Raw genomic sequence first — 20568 nt, forward strand, 5'->3', positions numbered from 1 at the left:
CCAAACCTTTGAACGGTAGTGTTTATCAGGCTGGACAAGATTTTTACATCACAAAACAACTTATTAATATTGGCACTTCCTACTCTTTTATTTTACCTTCTCTATAACTTTTTCATTAGGTCTCTGGTCTCCATGCATGTATCTCTTTATTCTTGTTACACAATCATTTCACTGAAACATGCATTATCCATTCTTACCACGCAGAAATGAAGTTTTAGCAGTATAGACCTCATTTATTCCCAGTTGATTCCTCTGTTCTGCAGAATGACGGGCAAAGGCCAGGTGGTCATGTACCCTGGTTGGATTTGTTATGTTCTCTTCTGGTGATTAATATATGTCAAACACGAGCCGAATGCAGTGCAATCTGAGGGTTTATAATAACCGCTCACACACCTCGAGGAAGCCGGGCCGCCATGTGTGCATATAGGTTGGATCAGCATTTGACAATCTCATTTCTGGCAGCGTGTCAACTCTCTGCATTTGATTTCAAACTAAATAAAGTTCATTCACCCCCAGTGGAGCACAAACCGGAAATGGAGATTGAAATGAATTTAACAGATGTTTATCAAGTGGTGGAACATTAGAAGTTGAATGAATCTTCAAAAAAGTTCAGTCATATTTCACTCCAAATGTAAAGAAAGAGTATACATATTGTGCTTGAAGATTTTTTTGTATTGTGATATTATAACCAAGGAAATGTTTCCTCATTACTGTAATGGAAAAAAAAAAGAAAAACATATTTTTAAAAATATATATTAAAATACATAAATCAATCAATCAATCAATCAATCAATCAATAAATATATATTTAATAATATATATATTTTTTTTTAATTAGGTAAAAATTACTGTAGTATACAATAACGAAAAACACCAAGAGTAATGAAATTTACAAAGCTCAAAGGTAATATATATATATATATATATATATATATATATATATATATATTTACAATTTTATATAATTGTATTATTAATAATAAAATTATTATACACATAACATAAATATATTAATAGTAATAATCATGCAAATTATATATATACACAGAAATTTTATATACTTATATATATATATATATATTATACACACATATACATACACACTAAAACAATTATATTACTGTATTTTATTTTTTATAAAATTATTTATTAGTTATATACTAATAATATAATATAATAATGTATTACTATTAATAGTAATATTATTATACTTTATTTTATACAATTTTCAGTTTAGAAAATTATTATATTTTACTAAATAAAATTGTAATACTACTAATAAAATGATATTATTTGCTAATAATAATATTATATTGTATTTTATATTTTATTAAATTAAATTTTAAATAGTATTACTACTAGTAAAATTATACCATTATATAATACTAATTCAATATAATATAATAGATTATTATTAATAATTATATTAATTAGTATTGTAGTATAATAATAATATTCTGTTATTTATTGCATAGTATTTATGCTGATAGAAAAAATAAAATCTTGTCTTTTTTACATGTTATAATTTTAACGTAATGAAAATCGCATTCACAACAATGTAAACAAAACATCAATGTATTTTTAATGTATTTTAATTGTCATGGATGAAATGTCACAATGAAAAAATCTTAATTGTCCTAAAATAAAAAATATATAATAAACAAATAATAAAATATATATATATATATATATATATTAGGGCCGGGACTTTAACGCGTTAATTTAGATTAATTAATCACACAAAAATAACGCGTTAATTTTTTTTAACGCATTTTAATCGCACTTAATTTTGCACCGCGGAACGTTTCTCACTGGATGAGTTTCAGCGGCGGACCGATTACACTGGAGCACCAACTAGCGTTCAGACAAAGGAATGCGCATATCACCGCAGCACATCGAGCCTCATGTATCACCTCAATGCTTTTACAGAAGGTCTACCTACCTATAGGGTACCTGAATTTCTGAAATGAAGGCTAGTATATTTCTAAATATCCCAGTGTTTCCCCTACCATTATCTTAGGGGGGCGCGTTTACAATGTCTCCTCCAAGAAAACACGGACTGGATCGCGGACTCCATTCATAAAAAACGAATTTACTATAGCGCGGAATGCCACGTAAATTCGTCGATTTTTGGATTGATGAATCAAAAGTTGGTCTGTCACTTAATTCAAATCGCGATATGGACTAGTGTCTGTGAAAACTGAAATGCAAAAAGACCGTTTTAATATGAGTCCTGCATGTTCCGTTTGCCTCTGTATGTTAGAATGGCAGAGACGCGTTTTTTTACACTGCACGCGTGATGCTCCCGTTAATTTTTGGCATTTGCATCTCACATGAACAGATAGACCCAATCTCCAAAGCTACTGTCAGTGTCACTTTTACCGTTTCATTTGAGAAAACTAGCATCATATCATACTTTACACACAGAAACTTCACGGCAACCTGTCAAAATAAAAGTACGGTTTAACATGAAACAGAACAATATTCCTATTTAAATAATTGACAAAAAACTATTTATATGATAAAAAATAAATATAACAACAAGATTAACCACTTAATTGTAGAAAAAAATACTATGATTATTATTATTTATTGATTTTAACAGCAAACCTCTGTTTGTTTGCCAAAAATTAAAAAGGTTTATTTTTCATTTGATTAAAAATAAATAAATGTTTATGCTTTCATTTGATTATGAGAAAAATTAAAACACAAGAATTTATAAAAAAAAATAAAATAAATAGCAAAAGATTGTAAAGCCCTATTGTTCAAAATGTTAAAATAGAGAGTTTTGGATTTATTTTTTCACTGAAATAAATGTTTTCGTTATGGGAAACACTGTATCCTATTGCTACAGTTAATGGCAATATTGCACTGGTCTGTTGGACTTGGTTGAACAAAAATAAACAATATTTTGTTGCTTCAGTTTATGTATTCAGTCATTATTCAATGGTATACTAAAAATCCATATGAAAAAACTTACTTCTCACTGTTCTCAGGTCAAATATTTATATGCGATTAAAATGCGATTAATTTCGATTAATTAATTACAAAGCCTCTAATTAATTAGATTAATTTTTTTAATCGAGTCCCGGCCCTAATATATATATATATATATATAGTATACAAATATAATAAATATATAAATATATATAAAATAAATATATAAATATATAGAGAGATTTTGGAGAGAAATATGACAGTTCAACTACAAAATCTGTTACATATTAAGAGTCTGATTCAATGTGTGCGCTTTATTCCGTTTTATGATACGGAAAATCATGAGACCCGGGCAGAGGAATGTCATGAAACTAAAGCAAATACAAGCAATAAAGGTGTGTGTGTGAGTGACTGACGCACGAGCTCCCAGCAGCCCTTGCACCTTGTTTACCCATTCAGAGGTGGGACAAACAACAAGACGAGAACCGTACTTTGATTCCCACCGATCATCAACAGTTTCTCCTGCCAATAGAACGCGTGACACAGAAGCTGCGGCGCTTTCACAGCCGTGATCAGTCAAAGAGGAAACAAGGTGACGGTCTGACAGCTGCAGACTCCCACAAACGCTTCCTGGGGTCAAAGGTCACGTGCAATCTGAGTGGTTTATTAGGTGTCGAGACGGTCACTGAACCCTAGTTCTTGAGCGCAACTCAATAGAGACATGACTATTAAGTTTAGTATTAGTTTAGATACTACACATTACACTCAACCCACAAAAACAAGCAGGAAAACCGTCTCATGTAGTGAAAACTGCAGCATGGCCACATCATTGTGTAAGTGGGATTTCAGCAGAGCTTTTAATAAGACCTACTGATCTTTAAATCCTTCTCATATGCTCTAATTCCTCAAATGTTACGGCTTCTGTGGGAACGCCGTTTGCTTTCGGTTTAATCTGGTTTATTTGCCACCTTTTTCTTGGTGTTTACAATTAGCTTTATGATCTGAGCAAACAAGTGATTGTAAATGTAACAGGGTTGTTTGCTGGACACACAACTAGTCCAGGAATCTCAATGACATTCATATTTAGCTTTTAGCATGTAGGATAAGACCGAATCATTATTCTGAGACGAAAATATATCTAACTTGAGCCAGATGAACTCAAATGAATTGGTTCTTTTAACTGAATCAGTTGAACTGGTTCATGACAGACTGATTCTTTCAAATCAAAGTTCTTAATGAATCAAAGATCTAGTCATATACATATAAATGTCAAATGTTTGTTTATTTTTATTTTTTAAACTAATACTTTTATTTAGCATTTAAAATGTCAAATTTTATGAAAGAGCCTAACACTTTTATTCTGCATTTAAAATTTCAATTATTTTAATTTTTATTTTCAAGAAAGAAACAAATACTTTTATTTCTGCATTCAATTTTTTTAAATAAACTTTAGCATGTCAAATATGTTTTTATTTATCGTTTAAGAAACTAATGCTTAAAATTTCAAATATTTTTTTAAGTAACAATTTTATTCAGCATTTTAAATTGCACATTTTTTTATTATTATTATTTTTAAATGAATAGTTTTATTTGGCCTTCAAATTTTCATTTTTTTTTTTTACTTTTTAAAAAAGAAACTAATATTTTTATTCAGCATTTAAAATTTCAAATATTAGTTTTTTTATTTCTTTGAAAGAAACCAATACTTTTATTTGCCATTTAAAACATTGCCAACATTTTTGTTTACTTTCTTTAAAAGAAACTAATATTTTTATTGCACATTTAAAAATATTTGTTTTTATTGGAAAGAAACTAATGCTTTTATTCTGCATTTAAAATTTCAATTATTTTTATTTTTTAAAAAGAAACAAATACTTTAATTTCTGCATTAATTTTTTTTTAAAGAAACTAATACTTTAGCATTTCAAATATATATAAAAAAACTATATATTAAAAAACTAATACTTAAAATTTAAAATATTTTAAGTAACAATTTTATTCAGCATTTTAAATTGCAATTTTTTTTATTATTTTTTTTTAAACGAATAGTTTTATTTGGCATTAAAAAATTCATTTTTTTTTCACTTTTTTAAAAAGAAACTAATATTTTTATTCAGCATTTAAAATTTCACATATTTGTTTTTATTTGAAAGAAACAAATGTTTTTATTCAGCATTTTAAATTTCAAATATTGTTTTTTTAAAGAAACAAATATTTTAATTAGCATTTAAAATTTCAAATATTAGTTTTTTATTTCTTTGAAAGAAACAATTACTTTTATTTGCCATTTAAAACATTGCCAACATTTTTTGTTTACTTTCTTTAAAAGAAACTAATATTTTTATTCTATGAATTATATTTATTTTATTTCACATTTAAAATTTCAAATATTTGTTTTTATTTGAAAGAAACTAATGCTTTTATCCAGCATTTAAAAAGTCAAATATATTTTTTAAAGAAACTAAAAATTATATTCAGCATTTTAAATTTTAAATATTGCTTTGCTTTTGTAAAAGAAACTAATATTTTTATTCAGCATTCAAAATTTCAAATATTTGTTTTTATTTTTATTTTTTGAAAGAAGCTAATTATTTATTACGTACTAAATATTAGCATATTAGAATGATTTCTAAAAGATGTGACTGGAGTAATGATGCTAAAAATTCAGCTTTGCATCACAAAAATACATTTTATTTTAAAATATATTCAAATAAAAAACAGTTATTTTAAATAGTAGTTTTTACTTCATTTTTGATCAAACAAATGCAGCCTTAGTCAGCAGAAGAGACTTTTAAAAAAACATACAGACCCTAAATTTTCAACAGTAGTCTAAAAACACAATTTTCACACTATAGAGCAATACTCCTATATCATTCTAGCAGCCATTGGTTGGCCATATAATATCTTGGCAGTTAGTTTAGTTTATCTTAGCCGGTGTGTTAAGCTAGAGTTTAGTGCAACGTCTGTTGGAGGCATTTGGAGGAGCAGATGGTGTAACATTCAGGCCCAATGGTGTAGATTTCTTTAAATCCCGAGCAGCAAGAGCCAGTTAATCATTCCATCTGACAGGACGAACAGCGGAGCGAGAACAGAGACGACATATAAGACAGTCGAGGAGGAGAGAAAGTCCAAGACACACCTAAGACTCTCTAAGTGACAAGACCTGATCAACACAATCAGTTATATCACCCTAAATTAAACAAAAGACTTATTGATGAGACTGATTGTTGTGCTTGTTCTCCTTCAATTGGGCAATAGACTTACACTACCATTCAAAAGTAGGGTTGTTTTTAAAGAAAATAATACTTTTATTCAGCAAGGATGTTTTAAAATGATCAAAAATGACAGCGAAACTGTTTTCCACATTGATAATGATCAGAAATGTTTCTTAAATAGCAAATCAGCATATTAGAATGATTTCTGAAGGATCATGTGACCCTGAAGACTGAAGTAATGATGCTGAAAATTCAGCTTTGCATCACAGAAATAAATTACATTTTAACATTTATTCAAATAGAAAGCAGTTATTTTAAATTGTAATATTTTTTCAAATTTTTTACTGTCTTTACTAGATTTTTAATAAAAACTAATACTTTAAAATATTAAAAATATCATATATATATATATATATATATATATATTTTTTTTTTTTAGAAATTAGTTTTAAGAAACTAAATTAGTTTTAAGAAACTTTTGTTTATTGTTTAAAAAAAAACTAATACTTTTATTCAGCATTTAAAATTTAAAATATTTTTATTTAAAGAAAGTAATACTTTAATTCAGCATTTACAATTCCAAATATTGTTTTAATTTTTTAAGAAACAAATACTTTTATTCAGCAGTTAACTTTTTTTAAAGAAACTAATAGTTTTATTCAGCATTTAAAATGTCAAATATTTATTTATTTTATTTTTTGAAAGAAACTAATACTTTTACTCAGCATTTAAAATTTCAAATATATATATATTTTTTGAAAGAAACTATTTTTTTTATTCCACATTTAAATTTTTAAATATTAGTTTGAATTTTTTAAAGAAACTAATATTTAAGAATTTAAAATTTCAAATATTTGTTTTTATTTATTTATTAACTTTTTGTAATATTAGTCTTACTCTATCATTCGGAATTTGGGGTTTTAAATAAAAATACTTTTAATCAGCAAGGATGTTTCAAAAGTGACAGCAAAACTGTTTTCCACATTGATAATGATCAGAAAAGTTTCTTAAAAAGCAAATCAGCATATTAAAATGATTTCTGAAGGATCATGTGACACTGAAGACTGGAGTAATGATGCTGAAAATTCAGCTTTGCATCACAGAAATAAATTACATTTGAATATATTTTCAAATAGAAAGCAGTTATTTTAAATTGTAATATTTTTTTCATATTTTCATTGTCTTTTCTAGATTTTTAATCAAATAAATGGTGTTTTTAACACAGCGGTTCCTGAAATAACCATAGTTAGTTCCCGCATTTTCTCCTGTCATCTACACCTATTTTCCTCATTCCTCGTCTATCTTCCTCATCTCGCCTGTGCACTTCCTGTCGGTCCTATAGCCATTCTTTTCATTTTGTACAAGGCTTCCTTTGTTTCCTACAGAGGTTTTTCTCTTCGCTGTCTCTACCTCAGATTATGTTCTCTTCCTAGTGCGTTTTTCTCTGTCTTTCTGTTCCTCGTTTCAGTCTACATCTTCCGCTTTTAACATAGTTGCTGACAGACGGGATCAGGATGCAGGGATCACTGGGAATAAATCGCCTTTCTTTAACAACTTACACAACACTGCAGTGTAATCTTAAACAAATGATTACAAGGTTTCTTAATTAAACAAACATTTACATTTCTTTACACTTAGAAATGTATTTATTATTTTAAAGAAAATTTGAACCATGCCTTATCAATATTTTCTAAGAGATTTTTTTTTACATAAAGACATTTCTATATGTTAAATATACACACATTTATATTTATATATTTATACACTTTTTTAATTATTATTATTTTAAAGAAATTCCTGAACATGTCTCATACATGTACTTCTTAAAAATGACATTTACGAATAAAATTGATTTATTTTGTATTATTTTAAAGACACCTCCATGCAAGTTTGATACATATATTTCTTTAAAATTACATTTATAAATAAAATGTAGAATTTATCATCATATATAAAGATGTTTCTCTATGTTGTATATACCCTTTTGTCTTTAAAATTACATTTAATTTTTTTTAAAGAAATTTCTAAACATGTCATAAATATATTTCTTTAAAGTGACATTTAGAAATAAAATTTTAGATTTTTTTATCATTATAAAGACATTTCTATATGTTGTATGTACACACATTTATCTTTAAACTTTTTTTAAATCTTTAAATCTTTTTATGCTGTATATACACACATTTCTTTGAGATTACATTTTTTTTATAATTTTAAATTTAAAAAAAAAAAAAGTTTGAATCTAAAACATTTATAGATTTTATTTTGCATTATTTTAAATTATTAATAATTTATTATACATGCTTTAAGAAATCAAATTGTATTTTTCTTCTTTTTAAAATAATTTTAAAGAATTTCTATTTTGTATATACAATTTCTTTGAAAGTACATAATTTTTTTATAATTTTAAAGAAATAAAATTATTTTTTTATCTATATGGTTCATTTACATATTTCTTTTAAATATAAAACAAGTATAGATTTATTTTACATAATTTTAAATAACTTTCTATATGTTTTAAGAAATAAAATTACTTTTTTCTTCTTTTAAAATCATTTTAAAGAATTTGTATGTTGTATATACACACATTTTTTTAAGTTTATAAAAATAAAATGTATTTAAAAAAAATTATCTATATGGTTCATTTACATATTTTTTCAAATTTAAAACAGGTATTTATTTAAAACAGGTATTTTATTTTTTATTTTATTTTATTAAATTCTTAATTTTTTTTACATAATTTTAAACAACTTGCTATATGTTATATATTCATATAAAAAAACTAAATTCTTAAATTATTTTAAAAAAATTTAAATGTAGTTAAAGGCTAAAAAAAATGGTACATCATTATTATCTGATTATCATTGTGCAAAATAACATTAAACAGATGTAAATCACCTCCTATCACACAATACAGTGCCACAAAGATAGTTAGTTTAGAAAGTAGGTCAACTCTTGTTTATCATAATGCAGTATCCGTTAATGTTATGAATGATTATACAGCTTTACTGAAGACTATAAAGTAATTATGCAGAGAATTGGTAGCATTTGAAGGTCCCGGGGTCATAAAAGAGCAACAATCTAACAGACAAAATTTTACAATGCTTCAGTCATCTTGCAGAGAAACTGAGGATAGATTCCACACACTTGAGCTCTGGTGACTTCATAGACACCCGTCAGTTAATATTTGAGGGCCAAGCCTAAACACACAGCAGTCCAACACTTACAAACGACAAAACACATGTCTGCCGGAGACAGCTGGACCCCGACAAACTCCTAACTGTGTGACAACCGCACAACTCAAGACAAGAACTAATCCCAAATATTACACTGAGATATTAAGAAGTTGAACAAAATGACAAGCCTATGATTTAAAGTCAACATGAAATGGCAATCGCATCCCATTATGCTTCCATAATGCAATATTTATGAGTGAAACGGGATATTTAACGAGAAAAAAATGAGCATGATTTGATCAAGAACTGATTGGATGGTCAAAAAGACTCAAGTTTAGTCTCCAGTGCATCTCTATGTATTCAAATCCGTCTATTATTTGTTATTGTTGCCGTAACATGTACAAAAAATTATTAAAATAAAAAATAAAATTGATGTTATCCAGTGTTGTTATTCTTAACTAAAACATAAAACTAATAAAAAAATTTAAGTTACTTAAAAAGTACTAGAATTAAAGCAAAATAAATAAAATGGAAACAGTAATAATAATATATTTTTTTAAACTTACCCTAAAATGAAAATAAAAACTATATTACATGTACTAAAATTAAAGGTAAATAAGTAAAATATTTTTTTAGGTAAATACAAATATTTAAAAATAGGGGAAAAATATATATTTATACTTTTTAAATATAAATATTACCTTGGCAATTAAATGGTATAAATAAGCTTAAGTTGCTTTAATAAAATTAAAGCTAAATAAGTCAAATGAAAAAAAATTAATAAAGTATTTAAGTAAATAAAAATATTTTAAAATAGAATAATTAAAAAACATCACAAAATAAATCAAATAAAATACAAATATTTAGGTAAATACAAATATTAAAAATAGAAAGAAAAATATATCTAAATCACACAATAAAAACATATGTTTATATTATATATATTTTATTTATGCATTATCTATTTATTTTTACAAATATTAAAAATATAATATAACAAAATAAATAAATAAACATATATATATATATATATATATTTATTTTATTAATATATTTATTTTTTTTGGTAAAATTTAATTATTAAATTTAAATATTATCTTGGCAATTAACTGAAAAAAATAAGTTTAAGTTGGTAATAAAATTAAAGCTAAATAAGTCAAATGAAAAATATAATAAAATATTGAAGTAAAAAAAAAAAAAATACAAAATTACTTTTAAAAAAATAACCATAAACTGTGGGAATATATATAGTTTTCTAGGTACTAAAATGAAAGCTAAGTAAATAAAATAAAAATATTTATGTAAATAAAAATAATAATCACAACAAAATAACCAAAATAACTGAAAATTATTAATATAAAAATATTATATTATATATTATATAATATATAATATAATATTACTTTTATATAATATAATAAATAAAATTTAATATTACGTTTGAATAGCTTTTTTGCTATTGGTTAACATAATTTGTCCCCGCCTACTTGGCCTAGATGACATCACCTAAAAAGTAAAATTGTTTTAAAGCAAGTCGTTACATTATTAAACCTTTTCACGCACAGCAAGTTCAGGAACATATTTTAAGAAATCCAACGAGTTTTGAATTCACAGTGACTTTAAATCATAGGTTTATCAGCAGCTTGTCTGCGTCAAAACCACTAAAACTTTAAGATACAGTAGATCCAGTCTGATACATAAACACTTCTACTTCAAAACACGGCGTATCGCTATAGTATCCCAGCAGGCTCAGGGTCGCTGCTGTCCGTCATTCACAGATGACCTCAGTCTCAAGGAGAAGAAGAGAGATATCAGGAGTCATGGAGAGCATATCTGAGGTCAGAGTCTACTGAGGACATTTCACTGTGACTCTGCATTTTACACTTATCTTATTATTAAGTTCCTTTCACAATACCTGCGCAGGTGACATTAAACAGCAGGAAGCTGTGTGCTGTCTGTGTGCCTCATACAGTCAATGGAAAGGGAAAGAGAAGAAAGAGCAGTCACATAGCTCAACAGGTGAAAGAGATCACTTATGCAATGCTCTCGTACGCACAGACAGATAAGCCTGTGTGCGTCCAGAATAGGAATGAGGAAAAAGTTTGCTTTTTTTTTTTTTTGACAGCTTTAGATTGTGAAAAATTGTGAAAACTTGCACTAATTTTAAGTACAATGGTTTCATCATGGATTTTTAGCAGTGTTGTTATCTTTAACTAAAACTAACACAAGTCAAAAATGTTTGGTAAATAATATAAAGTAAATTAATTAATATAATATAAAATGTAATTAATATAATGTTCTGTTTTTGCTAACTAAAACTAAAACTTTGAAAATGTAAACAAATAAATAAATAAATAAATACAAATTTAAATGAATATTTTTTTAAATAAAAAAATACCATTTTTAAATAAAGAAATAAATATTTTAAAAATTAATTAATATTTAGTTTTTTGTTTTTAAATGTTGCCTTGGGAACTAAGTGTTGTTATTGTTAATTAAAACTAGTAAAATATGTCTGGTAATTAAAATAAATCCTAAATAAAATTTTAAAAAGTTATTAATATTAAATATAAATAAACAATTATTAAAAATAAACAATAAATAAACATATATTTAAAAATAAATACATCAACTAAATCAATAAAATACATATTTGAATTAAAAATAATAAACAAAATATTACAAATAAATACATATATTTTTTAAAAAAGTAAATATTTTAAAATAAGTAAATGAAATAATATGTTATTGTTAATTAAAACTAGTGTGTATTTTTAAAAAAAGTGTTTGGTAATTATTAAATAAATAATACAAATGATAAAATAATTAACAAAATATTAAAAATAAATAAATATTTTTTTTAAAGGTAAATATTTTAAAATAACTAAATAAAAATAAAAGTAATTAAAATAAATAAATAAATAAATAAATAAAGATTAAAATGAACAAATATTTTTTAAATAAGAAATTATTATATTAATAAATAAAAAAAGAAATATTTATTTTTAAAAAAGTTTTTAAATGTTGCCTTGGGAACTAAGTGTTGTTATTGTTAATATTTTTTTTAATATTTTTTAAATGGAATTTTAATATAAATCAATAAATATTAAAAATATATAAATATTTTTCTTTAAAAACAATAAACAAAATATTAAAATAAACATTTTAATTTTTTTTAAATAAGTAAATAAATATTAATAAATAAATAACTACAAATTTAAAATGTTGGCTCGGGAAATAAGTGTTATTGTAAATAAATTAAATCTAGTAAAAATTGTGTTTGATAATTAAAATAAATAAATAAATAATTATTTGTGTTTAATTAAAACGTTTTAAATTAATACATACAAAAAGAAATAAAGTAAGAAATGTAATTGCTAGCTAAAACTAGTAAAAATTAAAACTGAAATTATATTTTTAAAAAGTTTATTTAAAATAATAAAAAATATAAGTATTATGATAGTATATAAATAACTGTTTAGACATAGTCATACCATGGTATTATTCAAAATGGAAGGTCTTTTTGGACTATGATAGTACCACACTTTTAGATAATACCATAGTATTGTTTAAGTACCATCTCAATACCATAGTATATATCACTACAGTACTTTGAAATATACCATAGCACTCCAATGTACTTAAAAAACCCTGGCACTACTATGGTCTAAATATCCAAACACATGGTAATACTATGGTACATGTCGAAAGAAACATGATATTTTGTTGACACACAATGACACATATAAGCCTGCAGGCAGCTGCCTCTTTTTTTATGACAGCACAAGCTGCACTAAACTAAAAAGAGATCGAATCCCCTGCATTAAATGCAGCCACCGCTTTTTGGAGAGCTAAGCGATGCACACATTGCTTCAGGACGCTAAGGAGCTAATTGGTTCTGACAGGAGCTTCTTAGAAAAAGATTACATTGACCGCTCAAGCCGCAGCTTCAGGGAACCTGTAAAGAGGGTGACTTAAAGCAGCACGGCTTGACAGTAACATTAGAACGAACACAGTGAACTACATCATACATCATGTGTCTGCACAGATACTAACAGCTTCTGCACACACCATGAGATATTCAGTTAAAAACAGAGAAACATCTACTTGCTATACACTCTCACAAATAAAGGTTGTTTATTGGAATCTCTGATGACGAACTTTAGTATCCATGGAATCTTTCAATTGAACAAAAGTGTTCAATGAAAAGTTTGGGAAACTCAAAATGGTTCATTAATGTGAAAACTCCCTTTTTTTGGGTCTTTTAACTCTTGGTTTCTAAGGTTCTCGAGTTTATATATAGTTCTTTGTGAGCCTTTGGGCTCTAAAATAAATATTTTTCTAAAAAATTGGTTAAAAAAGGTTCCTTGATGGAATTAAACAAACAATTTTGGTTTGTGTTGTTGATTTAGACCAGTTTTTGACTCTCTAAAGTTTGATCTCTTGACTTCTAGGTCCTGAAGCGTAAAGTTCACAGGCAAAAATGTCTTGAATTTTTATCGTAGGTTCTTGTTCTTCAGCAAAATGGCTCTTGATTATCTAGAATCCTTGAATTGGTTCTTCAGATCAGCATATTGATTTCTGAGCTCTAAATTAGCAATACACATGTTTTTATAAAGAAGCAGGTTTTTCGATGGGAATTAAACGAACAGTTTTGCTTCTTGTTGTTTTTGTCTCTTTACGGTTCAGCATATCAATTTTTGGGATCTGACGCACCAAGTTCACTGCTGGTTTCTAAAGAATTGAAGAATGAAAAGTTCTCTGTAGCACATTAAATGACTCTTCTATACACTGTATTATTCTTTGGAGAGCCAAAAAGCTCTTGATGTTTCTTGTTTTTAACTCTTGGTTTCTAAGGTTCTCGAGTTTATATATAGTTCTTTGTGAGCCTATGGGCTAAAGTTCGATCTATTGGCTTCTAGGTTCTGAAGCGCCAAGTTCACAGGCCAAAGCGTCTTGATTTTTCATTGCAGGTTCTTGTTCTTCAGCAAAATGGTTCTTGATTAGCTAGAGTTCCTGAAATGGTTCTTTGGAGAGCAATTGTTGGTTCTTCAGATCAGCATATTGATTTCTCAGGTCTAAATTGGCCATACATAGATGCTTTTCTAAAGTAATAGCAGATCAACAGTGAGTTTGGAACCTGATGAAATTAAACAAACACTTTTGGTTCGTCTTGTTGATCAAGAACAGTTTTTGGCTCTTTAAGGTTTGGCCTATTTGTTTTTAGGATCTAAGGCGCCAAATTCACAGATGGTTTTTAAAGAACTGATGAAGGAAAATGACTCTCAAATGACTTTTTCTACACTGTATTATTCTTTGGAGAGCCAAAAAGCTGTGGATGTTTCATTGTAGGTTCTTGGGAAAAATGGGTCTTGGTTATTGAGTTCTTGAATTGGTTCTTTAGAAAGCTGTTGTTTCTAAGGTTCTCGAGTTTACATATAGTTCTTTGTGAGCCTTTGGGCTCTAAAATACATATTTTTCAAAAAAAAATTGGTTCAAACCCGAAACAGGTTCCTTGATGGAATTAAACAAACACTTTTGGTTTGTGTTGTTGGTTTAGACCAGATTTTGACTCTCAGTGAGTTTGGAACCTGATGGAATTAAACAAACACTTTTGGTTCTGTTGTTGATCAAGAACAGCTGTTGGCTCTTTAAGGTTCAGCCTATTGGTTTCTGGGATCGAAGTGCTAAGTTCACAGATGTTTTAAACACTTCTCTAAGAGCCAAAAAATCTCTTGGTGTTTCACTGCAGGTTCTTGCTCTTAAGCAAATGGTTCTTTATTATCTAGATTTCTTGAATTGGTTCTTTGGAGAGCCATTGTTGGTTCTTTAGACCAGCATATTGATTTCTGAGCTCTAAACTGCCAATACACAGATGTTTTTATAAAGAAGCAGAGAATAAAAAGTCATTTTGAAACCTAAAAAGGTTTTTCGATTGGAATTAAACAAACTGTTTTGATTCTTATTGGTCATCAAGAACAGTTTTTGGCTCTTTAAGGTTTGGAATATTGGTTTCTGGGTTCTGAAGTACCAAGTTCACAAACAGTTTCCAAAGAACCGAAGGATAAAACGTTCTCTGTAGAACCTCAAATGACTTTCCTACACTTAATGATTCTCTGGAAAGACAAAAATGACTTGATGTTTCTTTGAAGGTTCTTGTTTTTGGGCAAATTGGTTCTTTAAAAAGCCGTTGTTGGTTCATCTTTTTTTTTTCTAAAGAAGTAGCAAATAAAAAGTGAGTTTAGAACACTTTTGCTTCTTGTTGTCAAGAACAGCTTTTTTAAGTTTTAGCCTATTGGTTTCTGGGATCTGAAGCACTAAGTTTACAGATTTTTTTAAAGACTAGAAGAATAAAAAGTTCTCTAAGAGCCAAAAAAGATGTTTCATTATAGGTTCTTGTTCTTAAGCCAAATGGTTCTTGATTATCTAGATGTCTTGAACTGCTTTGGAGAGTCGTTTGTTGTTGATCAAGAGCAATGTTTGGCTCTTTATGGTTCGACATATTGGTTTTAGGGATAATAAAGCACCAAGTTCAGATGGTTTCTAGAGAACTGTTCTCTAATGGAAAGTTCTCTGTAGAACCTTAAATACCTTTCCTACACTGTATGATTCTTTGGAAAGCCAAAACACTATTGATGTTTCTTTGTATGTTTTTGTTCTTGGGCAAAATGGTGTTGATTATCTAGATTTCTTAAACTGGCTCTTTGGAGAGCCATTGTTGGTTCTTCAGATCAGCACATTGATTTCTAAGCTCTAAATGGGCAATACATCAATGTTTTTCTAAGAAAGTAGCAGACAAACAGTACATTTGGAACCTGATGGAATTAAACAAACACTTTTGGTTCTGGTTGTCTCTTCATGGTTTTTGGCATATTGGTTTCTGGGATCTAAAACACCAAGTTCACAGTTGGTTTCTTAAGAACTGAAAAATTCAAAGTTCTCTGTAGAACCTCAAATGACTCTCCCATACTGTATTATTCTTTGGAGACTTTGGAGACCTCTTGATGTTTCTTTGTTGGTTCTTATTTTTGAGCAAAATGGTGTTGATTATCTATATTTCTTAAACTGGTTCTTTGGAGAGCCATTGTTGGTTCTTTAGATCATTATATTGATTTCTCAGGTCTAAATTGGCCATACATAGATGTTTTTCTCAAGTAATAGCAGATAAACAGTGAGTTTGGAACCTGATGAAATTGAACAAAAACTTTTGGTTCATCTTGTTGATCAAGAACAGTTTTTGGCTCTTTATAGTTTGGCGTGTTGGTTTTTAGGATCCAAGCTCACAGGTTTCTAAAGAACTGAAGAATGAAAATGACTCTCAAATGACTCCTACACTGTATTATTCTTTGGAGATCCAAAAAGCTGTAAATGTTTCATTGTAGGTTCTTGTTCTTGGGCAAAATGGGTCTTGGTTATGGAGTTCTTGAATTGTTTTTTTTTAGAAAGCTGTTGTTGCTTCTTCAGATCAGCGTACTGATTTCTGAGCTCTAAATTGGCAATATATAGATGTTTTTCTACAGAAGTAGCAGATAAACAGTGAGTTTGGAACCTGCTGGAATTAAAACACTTTTAGTTCTTTAGATCAAGAACCGTTTTTGGCACTTTAGGGTTTGGAATATTTGTTTACTAGAATCTGAAGCACAAAGTTCTCAGACGGTTTCTAAAGAACTGAAGAATGAGATGTTCTCTATAGAACCTGGAAAGTCATAAAGCTGTAAATTTTTCATTGTAGGTTCTTGTTCTTGGGCAAAATGGGTCTTGGTTATGGAGTTCTTGAATTGTTTTTTTTTTTAGAAAGCTGTTGTTGCTTCTTCAGATCAGCATATTGATTTCTGAGCTCTAAATTTACAGTACATAGATGTTCTTTTACTGAAGTAGCAGATAAACTTAGTTTGGAACCTGATGGAATTAAAACACTTTTGGTTCTTGAGATCAAGATGGCTCTTTAAGGTTCAGAATATTGGTTTCTAGAATCTAAAGCACCAAGTTCTCAGACGGTTTCTAAAGAACTGAAGACTAAGACGTTCTCTGTAGAACCTGGAAAGCCAAAATGCTTCGATGTTTCATTGTAGGTTCTTGTTTTTTGAAAAAATGGTTCTTTATTATTATTTATGGCTAGGTTCTTGAGATTAGCTTATTGATTACTAGGCTCTAAATGATCAGTATAGATGTTTGATCAAAAACAGTTTTTTGGCTCTCCAAGATTCAGCATACTGGTTTCTGGGTTCTGGAGCACCAAGTTCACATGCGTTGTGTAAATAAGTCAAGAGTAAAAGGTGATCGTAAAAAAAAACTAAACATGATCTATGACAGAATTAAACAGACAATATTGGTTCTTCATGTTGATCATGAAGTTTTTTGGTTTAACATAGTAACTAAGTTCATAGTTTGTAGAACCTCAAACAGCTCTGCTACACTCTTAAAAACTAAAAGTTCCAAAACGGAGCTATAGAAGAAATATTTCAGGCTCCTCAAAGAAAAGTTCTAAAAAAAAAACAACAACACATTTTTCAAAAAAATCTAAGGAACATTTTTCTACTGTAAAGAACAATGAAAAGATTCCATGGATGTTCTTCAAGTAACCACTGATGCCAATAAAGAATTAGAGAATTAGAGTGCAAGAAACCATTATCCTTTTAGGATGTCTATGAGCTGTCCAGCGTATGCAAATGCCCAGTTTAATGTCTTTAATAGATAATAACCTCTGTCCCTGAAACTTGAACTGCCTAACCGCACAGACTCGGAGCAGATCTGTTGCTCTGTCCCGAAGGATACTGTTACACCTTTACTTTTTGGTGAAGTAGCAGGACAGACCCAGGGTGGGAGGGCTATTCCTAACCCACTCATGGAAACAACCGACTGAACACTACGGGGAAGATTACATGCAAATAAAAGAACTCACTTGTTTTTGTCGCTCATGTTGACCGTGCCGTGCGCGTCCTCTTCTCCCGGAGACGCTGGTACTTGTCCTTATGCTGAATTAAAGTGCGCCCGAGCTTGGGAAAGACTTTCAAAATACGCGCAAGTGCGAATTCGCTCCAAGTTCAGCGGGTCTGGATGCGTAAAAGCAGGAACACATACAGAAACTCACTTCTGTTTGTCTGGAGCCAGAAAGAATTCGCTGCTGCTTCTACTAACTACAGTACATTCAGTCAGTCCAGCAGTCATAACGCAATAGACTCACGAACTCTCTCCGTCCCGTCGGAAAACACTCCACGTTGCGCGTAAACCTGCCCGCGTCGCGTCGCGCTCCGCAGCGCTCGTCTTGAGTCTTGTTCCATATTTAAAGATCTCGCCCTCCTCCAGCGTGACGCGGCAGTGGGAGGATGAGACACGAGAGGTCAGCATGTGAGATGCAACAGTGAATACCTGCATCCGCACCCAAACACTGAATACACCTGAAAAATACTGAAGTTCACAGTTAGGGAACATTTCGGCAATATGGTTAAGTGCTCCCTTTATTTTTTTGAGCAGTATATATATTGATATTTAACAATATACATATACATTAAATACGACAAGAGTGGCAAGTGTCATAAAACTCATATGTGTACATTATATATACATATATATATATATATACACACACACACACACACACACACACACACACACACACACACACACACACACACACACACACACACACACACGTTGGGTTTACATGTCTTATGGGGACATTCCATAGGCGTAATGGTTTTCATACTGTACAAACCATATTTTCTATACACATTTATATATATTAATGTCAATTATTATATATTATAAATATATATATAATATATGTACACACACAAATATGCATTATATTGTTGTAATATAATATGTAATAATTAATATTATACATATATTATAAATATTGTAATATATAACTATAATATATAAGTATAAACACAAATTTAAATATATCTACACACGTATATTATACATTATATTGGTTCTTATAACTAATATTATACATATATATAATAAATAAATTGTAATATAACTATAATACAATATACAAGTATAAATACAAATTTAAATATATATACATGTAAATTATATTGTTTTTTGTATAATATATAATATACAATGAGGTGAAGCATAAATTAGCTAAAATTATATATTATAAATAGTATAGATGATAAATATTGTAATATGTAACTATAACATTATATATATATATATATATATATATATATATATATATGTGTGTGTGTGTGTGTGTGTGTGTTGTGTGTGTGTGTGTGTGTGACCCTGGACCCTGTTTTAAGTCGCTGGGGTATATTTGTAGCAATAGCCAAAAATACATTGTATGGGTCAATCATTAGAAATCAATCATTAGGAAATTAAGTAAAGATCATGTTCCATGATGATTTTTTGTGAAATTCCTACTACAAATATATCAAAATGTAATTTTTGATTAGTAATATGCATTGTTAAGAACTTAATTTGGACAACTTTAAAGGTGATTTTCTCAGTATTTAGATTTTTTTTGCAGCCTCAGATTCCAGATTTTCAAATAGATGTATCTCAGCCAAATATTGTCCTATCCTAACAAACCATACATCAATAGAAAGCTTATTTACTGAGCTTTCATATGGGAGCATTCATCTCAGTTTTGTAAAATTTAACCTTATGACTGGTTTTGTGGTCCAGGGTCACATATAATATTTATATTCAGACATACACTATACATTAATTACAATGCGGTGAAGCATAAATTAGATTGAACTTATATATATATATATATATATATATATATATATATATATATATATATATATATATATATAATGTGCCAAACTAGTAAATTATTGTATAGCCAAAATAATACATAACAATATAACTAACAATATAATATTAACAACTGGGTTTTAATGTTGGAAATATTCAGTTAATATAACTATATGGCTATTATGATTAAATACAACAAATTCTATCTATCTATGAGAAATTACATGACTTTTCTTTGAATGCTTTGATTACGTTTACAAAACCTTGAAACCCTTAGACATAAACATGATTCTTGAGCACCTGATACTTACAGACATACAAATATTTAGTATTGTAGATGTACTCAACATTTAGTAGAAGTAGACTGTTCTGAATCATTTAGAAAAACTCTGGGAATGGCATCGAGTTCCAGTTACATTTCATGTCATGAAAACATTGCTGTACTTACTGTACTTAAAATCCTGAGTAATGCTTGAGTAATGCTCAGTTCTCTCTAATTTATGATAGGAAATAATGATGAC

General features: G+C 28.3%; 1 protein-coding gene across 1 annotated transcript in view; it reads right to left on the bottom strand.

The window, feature by feature from the left end:
* slc4a4b (solute carrier family 4 member 4b) overlaps positions 1-18571 on the bottom strand; it is a 73244-nt gene extending 54673 nt beyond the window's left edge. The window contains exon 1 of the mRNA XM_073824048.1: positions 18231-18571. Coding sequence (XP_073680149.1) covers positions 18231-18247 — 17 coding nt within the window. The 5' untranslated portion in view covers positions 18248-18571. The remainder of the gene's footprint in view (positions 1-18230) is intronic.
* Between the last annotated feature and the right edge of the window lie 1997 nt (positions 18572-20568).

The sequence above is a fragment of the Garra rufa genome, chromosome 19, assembly GCF_049309525.1.
Source record: "Garra rufa chromosome 19, GarRuf1.0, whole genome shotgun sequence".
Lineage (NCBI taxonomy): Eukaryota > Metazoa > Chordata > Actinopteri > Cypriniformes > Cyprinidae > Garra > Garra rufa.